At 42.8% G+C, this 20,766-nt stretch overlaps 1 protein-coding gene across 2 annotated transcripts in view; it reads right to left on the bottom strand.

Annotated features, from left to right (window-relative positions):
- The window catches only part of tp53bp2a (tumor protein p53 binding protein, 2a), a 34,126-nt gene extending 14,503 nt beyond the window's left edge, over positions 1-19,623 (bottom strand). For both annotated transcript variants that reach the window (XM_034681551.1, XM_034681552.1), the window contains exons 1-5: positions 19,323-19,623; positions 18,882-19,031; positions 3,604-3,751; positions 2,439-2,552; positions 147-217 (exon numbers count right to left, since the gene is read on the bottom strand). In XM_034681551.1, the coding sequence (XP_034537442.1) occupies positions 147-217; positions 2,439-2,552; positions 3,604-3,751; positions 18,882-18,908 (360 nt within the window). In that variant the 5' untranslated portion in view covers positions 18,909-19,031; positions 19,323-19,623. The remainder of the gene's footprint in view (positions 1-146; positions 218-2,438; positions 2,553-3,603; positions 3,752-18,881; positions 19,032-19,322) is intronic.
- Between the last annotated feature and the right edge of the window lie 1,143 nt (positions 19,624-20,766).

The following is a 20,766-nucleotide window of genomic DNA, read 5'->3' on the forward strand; positions in this document are numbered from 1 at the left end:
AGGGACACATATGGGTAACAGGTTTGCAGGTTTGCCTCATATTAAGTATGTCATGATGTTATTTTCCTCTCGTCCTAACCCACAAACAAGACAGTGAACACGACCTGCAGCACACATTTCAGATGATGCTCAAAAAGATGACTTACCCCGTTCTCCATTCTTCTGTCTGGGGGACCCTTCACTCCATTCCTCTTCGGCTCTGAGCCTCTTGACCCCCCTGAGTGAAACACATGATAGAAATCTCCATCAGAAAGCACAATCTAATGCAGAGCTTTGTGTGAGGCGGCTGCCTAGGTAAAGTCCAGAGCAACACAGACCAATTCAACAAAATACTGTCCTTAACAGACAGCTGTGAAAAATGACTGGATATCCTTCCTGCCTTTCTGCCTGCACTGTCTCTGACGAACAAGGTTACACACTCAGGTGCACGCCTCTCTCTGCAGAGGAGGGTGTAGATCAGTGGAAAGCCAGGCCAGCAGACCGGCTCGGGCTGAATGATCTTAGCTCCTCTGGGAAACAACTGAGATCAGTGCTCTTTGAGACTTGCAATAATCTCAGGATTTAACGTAATACATAACCGTCTGGCGGTAGGTCTCACAACAGCGTATGAGCTTCTCTGTCCAACATGAATACACTTTGATCCAATCATGCTGCCGCCATTTGACAGCTGACCTGGTGGGGGGCTAGGGAGGGGGGGGTGTCTGGCCATTCAGATCTCATCCTTAAAGCCTTGGCCTATGACCAAAGCCCTCCAGCTTGCATAATAGCTTTAGATGACCCTTGACATACAGTATGCATGTTAAATGTATGCAAAGAGCACGTGTGAACAGAAGTGGCATTATGGCATTTAAAGAGCTGGTTCCAGACTTCAGAGAAACACATGACAGTATACAGTATGCTGAAGAAAATGCATGCACAGTATCAGGACAAATCAACTATTACTTTCTATACTACATATAGGGTTGAGTCTGCACCACACAACATCTCCTTTAAAATATGAACACCACAGAAACAGGTGGCAAGATTGAGCCAATATCTTCATTAAAAAAACAGAAGCAGAGGTAATGCAAAATCCTGCAGCACAGACTGACGAGGGCTAAGCTAACATTGTGGGAAAACAAGAGCAGGCTAAGATAACAGGAAGGGAAAACAGCCATCTAATCCCTGGGCCAGACTCAAGCTGTGAGGGGTAAAAGGGCTTAAGTTATGCAACCAGAGGCTGAGAGGATATCGCACGACCAAAATACTTGAGTTTTCTGTGTTCTTAAGAAAACTGAAAAGTAACAGGCTTATGACGATGTCACTGACACCCCTGTGTTCAGCCTTCTCTCCAGCAGTGAGACTAAATAAGGCTTGCTGCAGGATTTAAGGCCCCACTAATGTAAAACCCTTTCCAGGATAAAGGCAGTTATTACCTTTTTCAAACCTCTGCAGTGTAAGAGAAGTCCGGCTCACTCCAGCTTTAATCAGGCTGTTAATTTGAGTTGCTTTTTATAAAGCTAAACGCTAGAGGGGGTGTGTGTCTGGTCAGGGGTAGCACAGTTTGTTATGTTGGTGCCAAATGCTTTTGACTGAAGGCAGCACTTGTCCAAAATGAAGACTCTCATGCTAAAAAAGAAAGTCCCCTTGCTTTATTATGACTGTTCACTTATCTTATCATATCTCAGTTACTGTACTGAGGTTTGGGGCAAACACCTATTAAATCTCACTACAACCACTGTCAGTACTACAGAAAAGAGCCATCAGAATAGTTCACAATGTTGATTTCCGTGAACTCACAAATTCATTGTTCCTCAAATCCAAATTATTGAAATTATTTGACCTTGTAGATTTTAAAACCGCACAAATTGTGTATAAGGCAAGGAAAAATGTCCTTCTGTGAAATATTCAAAGATTGTTCTTTGAAAGAGAGGGGGTTTTTAAATTAAGAGGGAAGTTAAGATTAAAGATGGTGAGTGTTCGGACCACAAGGAGAAGTTTTTGTATTTCAGTCTGTGGTGTAAAACTGTGGAACAGACTCAATATGGAGCTGCAGCAATGTCAGAACATAATCCAGTTAAATTAGAAGTATAAAGAAATGATTTTCATGAGGAAGACAAGTGTTGAGAATCACGAGGGGTTTACTTTTGATTGTCGGGTAAATATGAAGATTCGACTTGTGGGATTGCACTCGTATAATGCCAGATGATAATGAATGAAGGGGTAGGATTAGTTAAGTTTTAACTTCTTCCTACTCCTTTTCGCACATGTAAAGTAAAATGTTTCAGTGCTTGCTAATGGAACTGTCTGATTTTGTTTCTTTTGTATAACTATTTCTTCTTTTCTACTAGTATGTTTTTTTTTGTTTTTTTTTACTTTCACATATTCGAAATAAAGACATCAAATCAAAATCAAAGCAATGATCTGTTCGTTGTGGTGTGTTGCATTTATACACTCACCTGATTCCCTGCTAGGGGCTCGATTGTGACGCAGAAAGAAGCGCACCTCTGCCCTGTGTTGTCCCCATCGTTGGAGCACATCCAGCATTCTCTCCCCGTCACCTACGGCTCGCTCTGCGTATGGAATACACAAGATATCGTCAGCGCTAAGGTGTGAGGTAAAACACACCTTTAAAGTCAATATTGAAACTTATAAAATGAAGCTTGGCAGGTTAAGCAGGTGATGATATCAATGTAGGTCAGGTTTTCATGCGAGGAATCCTGTCCAACCTCTACCCTGACACCACTGGCCTACACTGAAAGGAGATTCGTTTCATCAGCTCCATCCGCATCTAGTTGATCTCTGTGAGCAATGACCTCTGGGAAAACCACTGTGATGTGTTGTCAATTATTCGGACTGGTACTGAGCCAAAGGGCTCATCATCCATTCCTCAGCCATTTCCTTCAACCTGCTTTGGACCGTTTCATTACGCAAATGGACTGACAGACTACAGTCAAGTAGAGGTCAGTGAAAGCGATCTATTATAGTGGCATGACTGAAAAACAAATTGGGCACAACTGTAATATGCAGGTTATAAATAGCTTTACATCTAATTCTGACACAAAATGTCATTGCTGTTTTCAAGGAGAGTCATTGGTAGTCTGTAGGAAGCGATGGCTGTAAAACCAGACAATCTTTGCAGCAGTTAGTGTCTCCTTTCCGACTACTTGTGGAAGTACTCAAACACAATAATTGGCACTTTCTTCACCCTTATGGCGGCATCACCATGGAAACAGCTCCGAAGCCTGGCTCCTTGAGTTCTGATTCTGAATACCCCCTCTGACTCTCCGAGATGGGTAACATGGGGAAGGCATGAAATCTTGAGATGTAGGATAAATCTAGGAGACTGTTTATTGCAGGGATTATGGGCTCTACTTCATTTGCATTGCAGAAGAGATAAGCCCTTCAAAAAGAAATCACCATGCAGTTGACCACACAGCTAATCTCCATATATGGTCGACTTCAGACAAGCAATTTCCCTCTAATTAAAAGAAGAAGACTAACAAGTGTCTGCACACTGACTTGCTTGTCTCTTGGGACGCAGCCACATTCCACAAACAAAACAACATGTGACTGGAACTCTACGATAATGATGACACCGGGTGAACTGGTACTGTCACTCACCAGATCCACGCCACATCTCAGATAGGTGGCAGTCTGTCTCCCCCGGCTCCTTGCACAACTCCACCACGTCCCGGCACAGGGTCTCAGGGGTAACGGGAACCTCAGTAAAATGCTGGTCATTGTTACTGAGGTATACTGTCAGGAACATCTGGGGACAGCAGAGGGAGGAGAAGGGGGAGGGGGAGGGAAGGGCAGATAGACATGCAGATTAGACAGAGAAGTTAAATTACAACACCAAATAAAGGATCCTGTTGGATTTAGTGGACGCAAAGTGCACATCGAGATAATTCTCTATAATTTATTTCCCTGTGGTTTAGCGAGTGAGTGTGTTAAAGTGCTGCTGTAATAATATTGCCGCATTCTTGCTGGATATATTGTGCAAGAGAGGGAAAAACAGATTTAAAAGTGCTGCAATAAATGTTCTCTGAACGCCTGAATGGGAGCAGTGAATAGAGTCAGAAACAGAGGAGTGAGAGAGAGGGGAATGACATGTAGCAATGAGGCGTGAGTGGGAATCAAACCCAATGTCGAAGCTTGGAGGACTGCAGTGTGGGGGCACACGATTTAACCGCTGAGCTAAACCAGCGCCTCAGGATTTCTATCAAAGGGTGCAGCAGTGTAGGATTTGAAGGCTTTTTCTGCCTCGGTAGATAACCATTGCAAGCACAAGGACACGCTCCACTGTTCGTAAGATTGAGACCACAACTTTTTACTACGGTAACATTATTACACAGTTTACACTGTTGCCAGTTTTATGAGATCCAGTGCCTTGATTGAATATGGGAGATACAAGGAGGCCCTGACTCTGTGATAGTTTCTGTTGGTTTTATGAGGGTTTCTACCTCTTCTGTTCTGGTGGCTATGAGGAGGGACAAAATGTGTTTTTTAATCTGATTTTTTCAGAACAATCTCCTCTGTAACTTACAATAAAGATACAATAAACTGATTTGGAGCTGATACAATAAACACATTTATTATGGCAATCTTAGAAGGGCGGTACAAATGTGCTTTCTCTTTCTCTCTCACTTTATTTGTATGCGTTTTTACCATAGGCTGTATAAATAATGGACGCAGTATCCATGACAACACCCATCTGCTCCTGAGCACTGTTTTGAAGCCAATAGTCAGCGGGAGCCATATTGATAATGCTGAACTCAACCAAACTTAGTGTGAGGTAGAGAGGCGGGCTTTGAGCCTCCTAGCCAACAGCTACAGTGTTCCCACCTGTCAGTCAAGTCAGTCAGGTCCTTACATGGGCAAAACTCATAATCTTAATATCTCCTTGACCGTCGCTTTAGAAAAAATTATCTACATAGAGCCAAGACGTTGTTTGAACCAGGCTGTAAACATGTTTATTTGTGCTGCAAAGATGGTCCCTCTGAATGAGTGTGTATGTGGTTTCCGGTGTTTCTGCAGCCAGCCTCAAGCTGATGCTTGAGGAATTGCAGTTAATAACACTTCCAAATGGACTTCATATTTTGAGACCCGAGGTTGCCGCTTGGTTTTAACCTCAATCTGCTGCAGTCTGGCCCCTCCCTATATAACGGACCTCCTGAGCCCTTACAAAACCTCCAGGCCTCTGAGGTCTTCTTACATGGGTCTCCTGGCAGTTCCCCGGTCAAAATATAAGCTTAAGGGCGACCGTGCTTTTGATGTAAAGGCCTTTGGAACAGCCTCCCCTCCTCAATCAGGGCCGCCCCCTCTGTCGACTCTTTTAAGACTCGCCTAGAAACACACTTTTATATTTTAGCATTTGAGTCCTCTAGCCCTGAATAGTTTCTCATTTCCAATTCTGTGCTTTCCTTGTCATTTGTTTGTCTCTTTTTAAATGATTGCTTGTTTGGTCTCACATTGTTTTTTTTAATGTATTGTACAGCACTTTGGTCAGCTTCTGCTGTGTTTTTAAATGTGCTTTATAAATAAATTTGACTTGACTTGACTTGACAGTACTTACAATAACCTCAAAGAATTAGATCCAGGCTTGCACCATGTAAGTAAAACAGAAATCTGAGGCACTCTTTAAGCTCAGGGGTTAAAGCTACAGTCCTTGACAAAATCACTCCCAGCCTCGGCCCTTTCCTGCATGTCATCCCTCAACTCTCTCCTCCTCACATTCCCTGTCTCTTTCCAGCTTTCCTATCCAGTTCCTTCCAAAAACAACTTATAAAAGTGGTAGAATTGAATGTGTACAACCTAGTAAAACCACCCTTGTGACTTTCACCCCGAAGAGACCAGGGTGGTTATTTAAGCAAGAGAGAGATAAGTTAAATTGCAGTCAGATTAAAATAAATGGGTACGTGTCCAAAGGGGGCCGCAGATAGCAGCGGTATCTGCTTCCCTGCTCCCATTCCTCAACAAAGAAAGAGAGAAAATAGCAGGCCAGCTCCCAGAATTCCATTTCAGCCTGTCCCATCTAACTGCTAACTAGTGCTGTCACCACCGTGAGACATCCCTCTGTCAAACATACACACACACGCACACACATATACACAAATACCCCTGCAAGAAACTCTGAAGGGGAAAACCACTGAGGAGTCTGGACAAGCTGGATGTGTGTGTCAGTGTGTGACTGACAGGTGGTACTGGAGACTGGTTTAGGGCGATCTAAAAAGAAATGAACTCTCCCGATGAAGCTGCCACTGATAGAAGTGGAATGTGAAAGCCTTCAGCTTCTGCAGGAAAAAATAAACACGATGAAATTTGGCTGAAAGTGGAGGGGTCTCTCGGTAAACATCACATTGCTTGGATTCCTGTCACATTCTGAGCTGAAACGTGGACAGCTGGTTTATTGCTTACAGGCATTTTTAAGAAATCAATACCTATATGATACAAAGATTTTCTCATGGTTATACTATCAGTTAGGAGTTACACTTAATAAGAGAAAGTAGGCCTATCAAACAGAGATTCCACAATTAATTTCAAAGTACATCTGAAAGTTAAATGTCGTATTCTCAACTACAAAGTAAACATGAAAGTTTGAGTGATCATAAACAGATGTGTGTGTATGGCTTTAGGGCCCGGCTGTAATATCCTCCTATCTGTGATCTCGTCGCTAGTAAGAACTTTGATAAGGCCACAATAAACCAATATCACGTAACAGGAGTGGCTTTAGTTGAACTTGTTATCTTCTCTGATCTTCCAGCCTCAGGTTTGACCACAGTGTGATGTTCTCTCTGGTGCTTCAACAATGTTGCGACAGAGATGGATAAATCAAAAAGCCTAGAAGTTCTTAGAAAAGTCTTGTGTTTTCTCTAAGCCTCCAGGTTAGCCTGTTGGTTTGTTTCTGTTCCGAGCATGCCATGAATGGTTGTGCCTATATGGGTACCCATGGTGGGAACATCAGGTCACAAGCACAAAGAGGTTGGGGGGGGGGGGGGGGGGGGGGGGCATGCAAAGCAGCTGGAGCCGTGGTGCTGAAACAAAAGTATTTGAGTTGCTTTTGAACTGCGGGGTGCACAGAGTAAAAGTAACACAGCCTTAAGATAAGAGGCTTTATTCTCCGCTCTTTGTCAAAGCTGGAAGCTCGCTGAGTGAGTGAGTGGGCAGGCGACACGTTTCCTCTGAAGCTTCCTCTCCAACATACACAACCGGAGATGTTTTATTCTTTATCGTGACGATAAGGTGAAGGTTGAAGCAAGGGACAGCTGACTCAGAGGACTTGATTTAACTGGCTTGTTCCACAGGGATGTAAATGAGTGATCCCATCAGCAGTGAGTCATCGTTCTCAGTAATCTACCGTGCAGAGCTGTACACAGACAGCGCTCCTGTGTTCGTCACCGGCCATACAGAATCAGCTTTTTGGAAAGACCTCCCTTGAGAACAAAGACAAAACAAAGACTTTTCCACTCCTCTGCGCGAATCAGAAGAGTTTTGCTGTTTATTTATTGGACAGGGCAATAATCAACGCTTTAAGAGCCTCACTAGTATCATTCAAATGAGTCTGCATTTTCCAAAAGAGCCACTCAGAGATCAGCGCAGAGCAGCTGACGACATCACAACTTCCCAGCAATGTAGGACATTCAAATGACCCTGTTAATATTTGGAGAGTGAAAGAGAAACAGAGGGAGGGGGGTGGGATGTTGGAGGGTGGGAAAGAGAAGGAGTGGAAGAGAGGGAGAAGACAGAAACACTGATGGGAGGGGAATGGAGTCTTAGAGGTGGCGATGCCGACACTCACTGCCAATTCTTCTCCGCACTAAAGTTAATGATCCAGGAACATCACAACACCGTCCACGCCACAATCCAGATGAGCAAGCACTTTGCTGCTGCTGACCTTCATCTATTTAACACTCTGGGTCACTTCTAACGTGCTAAGATGCTTCACACATGTTCTAAACATGCATAATTAATTGAGTTAATCAGGACAAATTTTCATACGCCTTTGCAATATGCATATTGCTTCAGGAAAATTAAAATTAGCATGATAAGAATATGTAACACATTCATATTTTCTATGTCCTACCATTGTAGAACACTGAAGGATTTTTACTTCACTGTTTCATGAGTCCCCTCACAGAATAAAATGACTGCTTGAGCTGACATGTTCTTATTTTTGGGGCCAAACTAAATTATTTCACAACTATATTTTATCCAAAATGTAACACTTGAGTATGCAGAATATCAATACAAAAATGTTATTCTAATGACTAGTGTATCTGGTCTACTTCATCATACTGTCTAGGGGTGGGAATCGAAAACTGGATCCGACTTCGAACCAGTTCCAATTGATCAATAATTGATCAATTCCATCGCAAATGTACACCTCAAATGTTATTGATTCTTCTTAAAGGATTAATTTCCCAGCACTACGTCACGTCTCGGTATATTGCACTGCGTCACATACTCTGTGATGCAGAACTCCTTCAACCACGAGGAAACATGGAGAGGGAGAAGCGGTCTGAAGTGTGGCTCTATTTAAGTAAAAGAGATGAGAACAATGCCGTGTGCAATCAGTGCAATGCTGTCATCCCATGTAAAGGTGCAAATACCTCAAATACGCTGAAGCATTTGTCGACTCGGCATGGAATTAAATTCCAGGAGTGTCGAGTGTTCGACCGTCTCCGTACAAGAGCTACTGCTAACGTTGCTTGCTAGCCAAACAAGCTCCACTGTGACCTCTGTCGACGACGGTAATGTTCACGTTAAGTATATGCTGCATTTGCCAGTAACTTACTAGACACAAATGCCTATTTCTCTTAAGAGGACTTGTGTATTTGCATGGTTATATCACTTACATTTTATATCCTTTTAAGAAAAGGAGTGTTAAGCAGATATTTAGCACGTTCAAGTGTTAAGAAGACGGTTTATTCCTGACTGCATGTGTGGCTTTTTTATTTATTGCATCAGTCTATTTTATGTAGGCTGTATGTTGTTTCAACCTATTGTTCAGTATGTTCAAGTTGAATATGTTCATGTTCAGTCTTGTGTAGACATAATTTTGGAAAAAAATAAAATGGTTCCATTTGGTGTGAAAGACTGTGTAGAACAACTTTTTTCCCCTCAAAAAAATACTCAGGAATCGTTAGTAGAATTGATAAGGAATTGGATTGATAAGCAGAATCGACAATGGCATTGACATTGATCAAATCTTATCAATTCCCACCCCTAATACTGTCCTGACTTTATTGAGGAGTAGAAGGCTTCCTCAGGTGTGTTGCATCAACAGGCAGGTGGTAAAAGTGCCCTGACTTCCTGCTTGGCTCAGCTAGACACCTCATGAGTTCATCAAATATTCATAGATACAAAAGCGAGTAAAAATTAAACAGCTCAATAACAACCTGCTAAATCTACTTCCAAACAGACCAAACATACAACAACAGCTTACCGGGAAGCATCACCAAAGATACACAACCACACAGCCGAATGATACCAATTTGGAAAGTGTATTACAAAAACAAGCTACACGCCCCTTATGTCTGTTTATCAGACTGGATGGCAGAATGAAGAACTGCTGAATCGCATTTCCTTCATACCTGAGACAGAGCACACAAACCGCCCAGGGGAAGGAGAAGGGGACAAGCTGCCCCTGCTGCTGCTGGGGATTGCTATTATGGCGATAGATTTTTGGTTCCATCACAGCATCAGCTCAGTCAAAGCTGTCTGTCACGGTATGGACCTGGTGTGACAGCAATTGCAAACTGACAATTATAGCAGACCAGCGCTAAAGAAATGTGACCGTTAACACTGCAGCCTGCACTGTAGATGTTCTCAGAGCAGAGCAGCTATAAGGCCGGGGCACTGAGGCTATATCTGAGGGATTAAGTTAATCCGCTATATAAAAATATAGCCTTTCAACAGACTACTGGCTCAGTATTACAATAGTAAGCTTAAATTCAATAGCCTGCAGCTAGGCTTCAGCCACTATTTCTTAAGTTTTATAAAGAGTATCCTTTTGTGCAGCTGAGGCCGAGCACTATACAAGTTTGTATTCTAATAAGCAGAATTCAGTGTTCAGTAGCTGCTTTACAGCATTTAAACCCTTACCAATGGGTGCTGTGATGACTTGAAATTCAAGGGCCAGCAGCTCATGCTTAAGAACATCAGTTCTAGACACAACAACGCCAACAGGAGTGCGTGTCTCTCCGACATGAAAGGCTGCAACATCAAACCCTCGGACAAGACAGTGTAATGAGAAAACATCTAAGAGTGAGAGAGCGGCTGCAGCTGGCAGCAAGTACTTGACCTGCCCTTTTTAAAAGACTGCAAGGTTGAGAAAGAGACATAAAACACAGAGAGAGACACTGCATCAGTTGTTCTGAGTTATTGCATTGAAGCCGGTGTCTTTTTCAATGACTCTGCTCTGTGTGAGGGTAAAAAAGGCTGCAGAGTCATACTGCAATATACTGTTGTGTATACTGAAGATATGAGCTATAAAGCTTACAGCCAGCAAGATGCTGATTTGGCCTTCTGCCGTGTAATTTGGATCACTTTCCCATCGGAGCCAGAGGGGCCCTGATGCAGATGCCATTGATTGCATGTCTGAGGGGAACAGGCTTTTCAGGACTCTCCAGTCGTTTAGACCGAGGACTCACAGACAACTTGAGCTTAAAGATCAACACTGAACCCTCGGCCAATTAGAAGAAGGAGTGCTGACTCGGTGTGTAAAGCACTTCCTTCGATTGTACAGATAACGAACATGAGCACTACAGAAATGTAGAGGTGCACATAAACAGAAGACTAAACAAGCAATATGAAAACCCTGCATGTAAACCTCTGTGTCCCACCTTTGAAAACTGCTCTCTCCTTGTGAGGGTCAATTCTACTGTGCTGGTCTCTTAACATCATTGACTAAATGCAATTTGTCACATATTGAGTTAAGAGTAATCAAAAGTGTCTCCCACTGCAGTTTCCAGGTCCAAAAATAGACAAATCACAAGGGATTGACAGTATAATGGAATTATTCTGCAATATCAGGATAACCAGCCAATCAAAACCCACCGTGCCATCAACAAACATTAAAGATAATACATTATCCGACTTTGGTGGGCTCAAATACTCTATGTAGCTAAGTGATTTCTCACTCAAGTCAGATCTTAGCAGAGCAGTATGTTTGACTTGCTGTGTTTCTCTAACAGTTGTACACAGGACTGAAGAAATGTTCAGAAACCCACAAAACCACAAAATGTGAAATATCTGTCCCTGGAGAGTAACTGAATTAACATTCCCTGTATATGCCCCGAGCAAGTTATCATTGCTTGACTATAAGAACTACATTTGAGAGATTTAAACTGTACAAATGTTGTGAAGATGTCTGTTGTCATATTTCACTTCATTCCCAAGAGCAAAAGAAACATAATTGGATCACATCTCTACTCGTAATGAATGTTGTGTCGAAGTAATGAATGAGTCTTTTTAATCTAGAACACAGAAACTCAAAAACCATGTAGTTTTTATTCTATTGTAGATAGACCTTTTCTACAATGTTGTGTTTTCTTGTTATAGGTTAAAGTGTAGTATACTAGTATCAACAAGCTAAATCTACTCAGTGTGCCCATGTGTTGGATTCACTGGTAAGCAATTATTTCCTGCAGTGTACTCATTTCACAACATCTGTGTGTGTTAATGAATACTGCTTAAACACATCAACTAAGGTTTTAAAGCTACAGGAGACCCCAGTGGACGCAGCTTTACCTCTTATCTCTGCTGATTTAGTTGTTTACATGTGTAATTTTTATTGTATGAGGTAAAGTTATGTTACAGGTTATTAATGACTGTTTATAGATTTGTTTAACATTAGTGTTAATTGAGAAACTGTAATTGGATTTCGTTGTCTATAGGATATTTAGTTCCTGTTTTGATGAAGAGTCACTGTCTCTTTAAGATAAAAGTGTGTGTTGCACATAGACAGTAGGAGGAGTTATTTACTGTGTCTGTCATGTTATAAAGTTTATTAGACTAGAATCAAGCATCATCTTTTCAATACTTGGTTTTGTGAAATTTAAAGAACACTGTATTAAAGTTGTTTTTGTTTTTACCTTCTACAACGGCTTTGGAGTGGATGATTGCTCCAAACACAACTGGGGGACACGCGTAAACCAGGACTATAAGCTAGCAATGCAGAGTCAGCTACATTTATTCTCTTGGAAGATTTTAAAAATACCTCTGGCTATCAAACCTGTCACTCCCTGTCTATCTGTTACCTGGGTTCAGCTTTGTTTAACAGCCATCACATCTGATGCAGACATGGTGGCGGTGGTATCAGGCATTAAAAGTTATGACATAGATAAAGTCTATCATCTTGCTGACGGTTATATAGAAGAGTCAGATTAATTTGTCTGTTTCATAACCAGCTAAAACTTCCCCACAGGAGCTTTAAGTTTCACGTATCTATACTTCAAAAGAGCAAAGTAAGCTCTACATACATCCCCTTCTGGGAGGTCCATTCATGTAAAGGTAAAGACTTTTTACAAGCTTGATATAATACTTTGGGATTGAGTACCATACACACATCAGATTTAACGCCTCTGGGGGAAATGGGACCACTAAAAGTGAAGTAAAGGGAAAGTGGACTCTGAGGCAGGATGACAGCAGCAGAAGATAACAGTGGCAGTATATTTTGACCGTGCCTGAGGGGGTCTCACCTCAGGGCTGCTGGGCCGTCTGTCTCCACACACTTTCAATTAAGATATTGCTGTGGTAGGCGAATGAGTCAACCAGGTCTTGTTGAGGGAGTCACCTCTGAATCTGATTACAGTGAGTGGGGAAGACATTGCAGCATCATCCTTCCATGTGTGGGTCTCAGTCCTCTCTGCCACGACTTCAGGAGTTGACACGGTTCCAGCATAGCAGTCCTTCAAAAAGGCAAGGCTGCAGAAACTCCCTAATGACTTTATACATTATTCCTCTTCATCTCTCTTTCACTCTCCCTCACTTTTCCTTATGCTGCATTGAGGGGGATGAAGGGGCCGAGGGAGAAAAGGTCAGGGGCACCAAACACGAGGACGCAGGGGGAATCAGAATGTACAGGAGCCTTGTTCAGCTGCAACATTCAGAAAAAAGAAACAAGCAGCTTTTACAACCCACCGAAGCTGCAGGGAGCTGAGCCACTTCGATCAGGACAACCTCTTCTCTCTGTCTGCACTGCAGTACTTAGCCTATCTCTTTATAATCTGCCCTCTCGCAAAACTCTTCCATTTCTGGTCTACGTGATGAGACAGTTCCTTCTTGGTGCTTATCTAGGAGATAAGGGAAATGGGAGGCAAAATGCAGCAGAACGGAGAGAATGTCTCCTTTTTCCTGAGCTTTCTTTGACAATCTGAAAAAGTGGTTGAGAGTAACGAACACAAAGCAAATTGGAAGTTATTAAGAATACTATACATCGGTGGTAATTACCAACAAGTGAAGCAGTCAGAGAGAAAACTAGTCTGCTGTAGGGGAAATTAACATATGCAAAACTGTCTTTTATCGACACTCATCTCATACGGGAAAGTAAAAGCCAAGAGGCAGCGATTCAAACACTCTAATTGGCTTCCTGGAAACAGCAGACTGAATGATGCCTTTGTGCTTTTTAATCTGTCATATGCAAAAGAGACATCGGTGAAGCAGGAGAGCGGACGATTCACGGAGAAGAGCACAAAGCCCTTTTCCACTACAAGAACTTTTCAAGGAACCTTTTTGAGGACTCAGGGGCATGAGCAACAGCTAGGACAGAGGAACCAGGATCGGCTTTTACTTCCCCAACAAAAGTTTCCGTCTTAGTTTAGTTCGGAGTCGCACCTGGACTAAAAAATGCTCAGATGTCAGTTAAGCTTAGGAGCAGAGAGCGCCATTCTTTCAGCGAGCAGTAAATTACAAAGAACAGCGTAGCAGCTGTGTTATCATCTCAGCCTAAAAATAACAGTGCTTTCTGTTATCACTCTAATTAACTTATCTTCATGGCTCTTCAGACACGGTGCAAAGAGGAAGGCACAAAAGGGGGCTTTGATTCCTGACTTCTCTCCTCTATCCAGTTCCTGCTGTAGCCTCGGTCCTCTGGGGACCATGGAGGCAAAAAGGTGCACCAGTTTCCTAGAAGGCTGACTCTAAGACCACCCTGGATACAAATCAGAACCAGCGCCTCCCCTTTCATCATGGCTAGAACTGTGTTTCAATCCTAGACAATGCTGGGGTAGTGATTGCTGCTTGAAAAGGGGTCTTCCTGGAATTGGGCTACTTAAATACTTAAATGAGACTTTCTGTTAATCCCATAGATCAGGGGTTCCCAAAGTGTGGGTCGGGACCCCCTGAGGGGTCGCGAGACACCAATGGGGGGTTACGAGATGTCTTTGAGATTTTACATTTTTTTTAAGTTATCTAAATGTTCTTATTTTACTCATTATTGTAAAAAATATAGAACAAAAGATTAGTTACATTTGAAATAAAACCCTGCATATAAGTACATTTAATCAGTTTGCTGCCTTTCTTTGTTGCCAGGTGACTCCTAAAGTTAGGGTTAGGGTTAGCTAACAGTTAATTAACAAGATTATCAGTAGTAGCAGGTTGATTCACAGCAGCACAGGAAACACAGCCACATGACCATGTAGGTAAAATAATTTTAAATTATGAAGTAAATGAAGTATGAAGCAACATTTAACCACTTGGAAGGACAGTGGGGGTCACAAGTCTTTGGCACCTATATTTTGGGGGTCACGGGCTGAAAAGTTTGGGACCCTCTGCCACAGACGGTATAAATAATGGACGTAGTATCCGTGACGTCACCCGTCTGTTTCTTAAGCACTGTTTTGAAGCCAATCATCAGCGGGAGCCATATTGGAAATGTTGAATTCAACCAAACTGCTGTCGAGTTAGTGTGAGGTAAAGAGGCGGGCTTTGAGCCTCCTCATCAACAGCTACAGTGTTCCCGCCTGTCAATGAAGTCAGCTGTGCCTCTCATTGGAAAACTTGTAATCTTAATATCTTCGAAATGACCGTGTTATGAAAAAATTCACTCCGTACAGTGAGAGCCAAGAGAGATTAGCTGACAACGCAAGTTTTTTTGTACCAGGCTGTAAACATGTTTATTATTTCTGCTGTAAAGATTGGCTTTTTTGAATTGGTGTGTATGTGGTTTCTGGTAGTTCCGGAGCCAGCCTCAAGTGGACACTCGAGAAACTACAGTTTTTAAACACTTCCCCATTGGCTTCAATTCTCATTTGCGGCTTGGTTTCAACCTTAGACAATGCTGTGGTAGTGCTTGCTGCTTGAAAAGGGGTCTTCCTGGAATTGGGCTACTTTAATAAGAGCTTCTGTTGATCCCCTTGATTCCTCTTGCATACTAGTGACTCAATATTCAAAAGGTGGGTACATTAAAACCTGCTCTGGTGACTCTGGTGTACCTCCCTGCAGAACCTGGATAATGTGATGCTGCTAGTACTCTGAATAAAATAAATTAGCTCCTCTAAAAGGATGATCAAATATTCCAGACAGTATTCACAGTTCAGATTTGTGTGCCAATTGTTGGAGACAGTGCCTGGCTAGATACCCTGCTTAGCTGAGAGCAAAATCTCACAACCTGGCTGCAGTTTATACAACACCCTCCTCAGCCAACACGGTAATCTCCACCACTATTCTTCTTAAGGTAAAAGTCACAACACTGCCCTTGGCTGCCCTTCACTGTCACTGTTGTGTCGTCCTGCTTACGTAACCACCACAGACTCTCCCACAGTGTAAACACAAAGCCTGTGGTGGATGGACACAGAAAGACCACTCAGGTTTCTGTTGACACAAACAGCAAAAATCAGACTTCCCAGAGCGTCATCTCATTTTCCCACCATCATGAAGCAACAGTGGGATTTGTTGCAGCGTAACAGAGACAAGGAACAAAAGTGTGTGGTCAACAAATGCAAAACTAAGCCATGCAGGCAGGGCACAAAAAGTTTATCAACGTGGAGATCTCCACAGCAAGCAAGTTGTGTCATGGGAGAGGAATGAGGAAGTGAGGTGGGATTTGTGCAGGCAAGGTTTGAAATCCAAAAAAGTTCCCTGGTACCCTCTGGTCTGTTTATTTTCTGTTCTAATGTGCTGCCATAGTAGTTTGTTAAACATAATTTATCTTCACACACCAAAAATAGATGATGAATAATAAACCAGCAGAGAATTCAGGCCCTAATGTTGCATTAATAAGTGTCTGCAAAACAATGACCTATTTAGACACGCCAGTAAATCAGGCGTGAATTAGTTAAAGCAGGCTATGGTTCAATAAAGAGAGAGCAGCCCTTATCAGGGTGCTGCCACCGCACACACACACACAATGTGCTCTCAGCAACATGCTTTTAAAGTGTCCCTACAGCTCATTGTGTGCAGGAAACAGTGACCCCCTATTTACCATCCCAGCCAGCAATTACGACACTACATTCTCACTACCCCCGAGCCCCTGGCCTGTGAGCAGGGTCATGGGCTACGGCTGTAATTCATAAGACAATACGTCGCATCAGACACGGCTATAGAGAGGCCATTTTGTGTTTATCAGGTGAACACCAGAAGCTGTAACGCATTCAAACAGAACAAAAACACACACACAGATATATTCTCTGGTGACAGAATTAGAATAAAGGTGCTAATGGGGGACGGATCTTGTATTCAAACATGTAAAGGTGACTATTTACATTAGTTTCCACAAGGTGATGACAGATGAGTGTGAGTCAGTGCTAGACTGAGGTCATGCACCAGACAGGAGTCATCTAAATACGACTGTTTCCATGGCTTAGATGATTAATTCACTTACCAAGCAGGTCAGAGAGGATACGGATTACAATAGTAGGACGCTAATTTACTACAACAGAGGATTACCCTGGATATTTCATCATTGTTAACAAAGTATGTTACACAGCCCGTCTTTACACACACACACTGTGTGTTCATCAAAGCAAGCCCAGAGAAGCTGAGCAAAAACAAGAAACACCAGTACAAGCATTCTGATGACGACAGGTGAAACCATGATTTAAAAACACGTAGATTATGAAAGATTTAGCAGATCCATAGAAAATAAGCAGACAATTAATCATTTTGGTGGATTAACAATCTAAAAGCTAAATATTCTCTTCTTCCAGCTTCAAAAACATGATGATCTCTCTCTGTATGTGATTGTAAAGTGAATATCTCCTTCCCTGGGCTCTGAGAGTTGCTTTCACTACTTCATAAAATATTTCACACGCATTAATTGTTAGTTGTGTCCCTTTATTCCGTGCCATTCTCTGATTAACACATTGTAAACATAAGAATTTTGCTGGATTTAAATGCTTACTAAATACAAATCCATCCAACACTTATGCTACCTTTGCACCTCTTCTTACAAACAAGTGGGCAAAGCTGCCACTCAGGATAAAACCTGCAATTATAACTAATGTTTCCATTTTAGGGGAGGTTTGCTACAGGGAGCAAACACACACACACACATATGCACAGCCCTCTCTTTATCTGCTGCCTTCTCACACATAGGGAAGAAATGCTGAGAGATGGGGGCTTGCACTGCAGTAAAAGAAAGAGACATCTGATGACGATGATGATGATGATGATGATGATGGTGATGATGTTTATTATGATGATGACATGGCTGGAGTCCAGAGCCAGAGCTTAGGTTTGCGTATAGTAGCATAAGCAAGATTTGTCAGGTGCATTGTGCCCTATTGTGTGCTCTCATAGGAGCCGGGATGTGTGTATTCTAACTACAGCATGAAGGAATAAATGAACCCGAGGTGAAGTGACTGAACCGTCCTGACAGGTAAATGTCAGCTGTCCCAGAACTGGATCTGTGTACCTGAGAAGACATTCTGACGCGGGGAGACTTTGAACCGGTCTACACGGTGGCCCTGAAGTGCAAAACACAACAGTGATTCAGAAAGCACTATGGCAATTCAGAAAAAGGATAGACAAGTCCAATCAGCGACAAGTCATGACCCCCGAGGGTGCCTACTTCTTCCAGTTTGGTTAATCTTGTAGTGTTTTCAGATTTGCCATAGTGTTTTCTGAATTGCCTTGGTGTTTTCTGAATTGCTGTTGTGATTTGCACTTCAGGGCCACCGTATAGACCAGTTCAGTAAACACAATGGCAAATCTGAAAACACTACGGCAATACAGAAAAGACTACGGCAAATCAGAAAAGACTACAAGATTAACCAAACTGGAAGAAGTAGGTACCCTAGGGGGTCATGACTTGTCGCTGATTGGACTGGTCTATCCTTTTTCTGAATTGCCATAGTGCTTTCTGAGTCACCGTTGTGATTTGCACTTCAGGGCCACCGTATAGACCAGCTCAAAGTCTCCCCCTGTCAGAATGTCTTCTCAGGTACACAGATCCAGTTCTGGGTCAGCTGACATTTACCTGTCAGGACGGTTCAGTCACTTCACCTTGGGTATAGTTATTCCTTCATGCTTTAGTTAGAATACACACATCCATGCTCCTATATGAGCACACAATAGGGCACAATGCACCCAAGCTCTGGCTCTGGACTCCAGCCATGTCATCATCATCATAAACATCATCATCGTCATTTGCACTGTAGGGCCACCGTAGATCTAAGATGATCATGTATCCGCGGGGTAACATCCCACTAAACAAATGAATGATGTAACTTATAACGCAGTGTACCGATCACACACACACTCACAGCTGTCACAGATCATAAACTTCATAACAGAAGCGTGTGTTGCCATAAGAACTGGCCCAAAGGAGCAGACGCATTCACTTGCCACGTCAATTTAAATGTCCAGCAGGTAACACAATGTTCACACACGGTGCAGTAATGTTGAAAACACATCATATCAAGCAGTAGGAGAACTTGTAGCTGAAAATGTGAACTCACCGGCATCATTTTAGCTTCGTACCGCATTGAGCTAACAACACAGCATGAATCCTCGCTGGCAGTTTCGACGAAAGCTGAGAGACTGGATCACTTTAATCCCAGAGCCTTAAACCCGCGATGGGCAAGGCTACTTTCTCCTGCCTGGGGGTCCTGCGTTAAAAACACAACACATCGTTATTCTACACAACACTAAAAAACGACCCAAATTAAACACACGTATGTTAATTACATGATGTGTAGTGGACCTGTTGCAACAAATAACGAGGCCTTCACCGCAAAAGTTTCCCTTGTAGTTTTCTGTGCATTGTTTGGAACTTTCAAACGGCTCTCTAAGAGTGCGAGTAACCGTGAAAAAAGACCTAAAATAAAGCGAGTAAGCTGACAACGACACTAAAACATATCTTTAAGAGAGATATTGACTGTTTTCTAGGTTTTTCTTACCCTTGGATGCGTAGGTAACAAGCTGACTGACAGCGTTGCTCGGTCGCTCGCAGCCTATCCCAGAGTGACGTATCAGGACGAAACTCATTCCAGTTTGGAATTTAAGCCCCGCCCCGTCTGAGACACAAAACACCCCCAACAGAGAGGCTCGTGACCGTGTAAACCATGAAAACCGAACCCTTTTAAAGCCAAACTTACTGGGAATATAAACCTAAAACAGTATTAACACTCCAGGTCGATAGTTATCACTTGGACAACAAGATGCGACGCAGCTGCTGAAACTTAGACGATCAACCTGAGTCCATAAAACAGAAGTAAGACGTCTCACTCTGCTCAGATTTGACAGGTTGAAAGGGTGGTTAACGCTGTAGCAGGGGCGTCAAACTCATTTCAGTTCAGGGGCCACATACAGCCCAAGTTGATCTGATGGCAGTGGGCAGTGGCGGTTCTGGGGAGGGGCCAACAGGGGCCAGTGCCCCTGTAAAACTGAACCTGGACCCTCCCCCACTCTCCACACCAAACAAATGTTATACAACAAAAAAAGCTTTGGTATCGTGCCGATGTTACAGGCGGAACACATGCATGTGGCACTTGGTTCCAGTCCCTTAGAACGCTAAGGGACTCATGTTGAGTGTAAGCAGCTGCTGTCAGTCTGCATTTTGATAAAGTGCACAGCAGTATATAAGTCTAGCATATAGGGATGCACCAAGCGGCAACCTCCGGTCTTAAAATATGAGTCAATGCGGAAGTGTTAAAAGCTGCAGTTCATCGAGGATCCGCTTGAGGCTGGCTCCGGAAGTACCGGAAGTCACATACACATGAATGGGGAAAAGACGATCTTTGCAGCATTAATAAACATGTTTACAGCCTGGTACAAAAGATGAGTGTAGTCTGAATAGCTAATTTCTCGACGTCCTCTCACTGTGAGGCGGGTGAATTTTTTTCTAATTCGGCAATTTCGAAGATATTGAGATTACCAGTCTTCCAATGAGAGGCACAGAAGCCTGTGGGAACACTGCAGCTGTTGGCTAGGAGGCTCAAAGCCCGCCTCTTTACGTCACACTGGCTCGACAGAAGCAATATGGCTGCCGCAGCCGATTGGTCTCAAAACAGCTCTTCAGAAACAGATGGGTGACGTCACGGATACTACGTCCATATTTTTTCTAGTCTATGGGATGCACTGATGTTTTGCCAGTTTGTTCTCAGCCGGTCCTCGCCCTTCTCAGTCTCTTTGGTCAGGGTTGAATGTGTCAAGCAATGACTCAAAAAATCCTTATTAGGTCTAACATTTCAGGCAATTGCCCTTCCCAGATACTCCAACACCTTGCCAAACTTTGCTGTAAAAACGTCCATCTGACCTTTAATACAAAATCCAGAGAGATATATTCTGATATCAATGATTTCCACAGATGAATTGAAGGAGGTTCATCTCCTACCCATTTGG

This window comes from Notolabrus celidotus, chromosome 4 (assembly GCF_009762535.1).
Source record: "Notolabrus celidotus isolate fNotCel1 chromosome 4, fNotCel1.pri, whole genome shotgun sequence".
In the NCBI taxonomy this organism is placed as follows: Eukaryota; Metazoa; Chordata; class Actinopteri; order Labriformes; family Labridae; genus Notolabrus; species Notolabrus celidotus.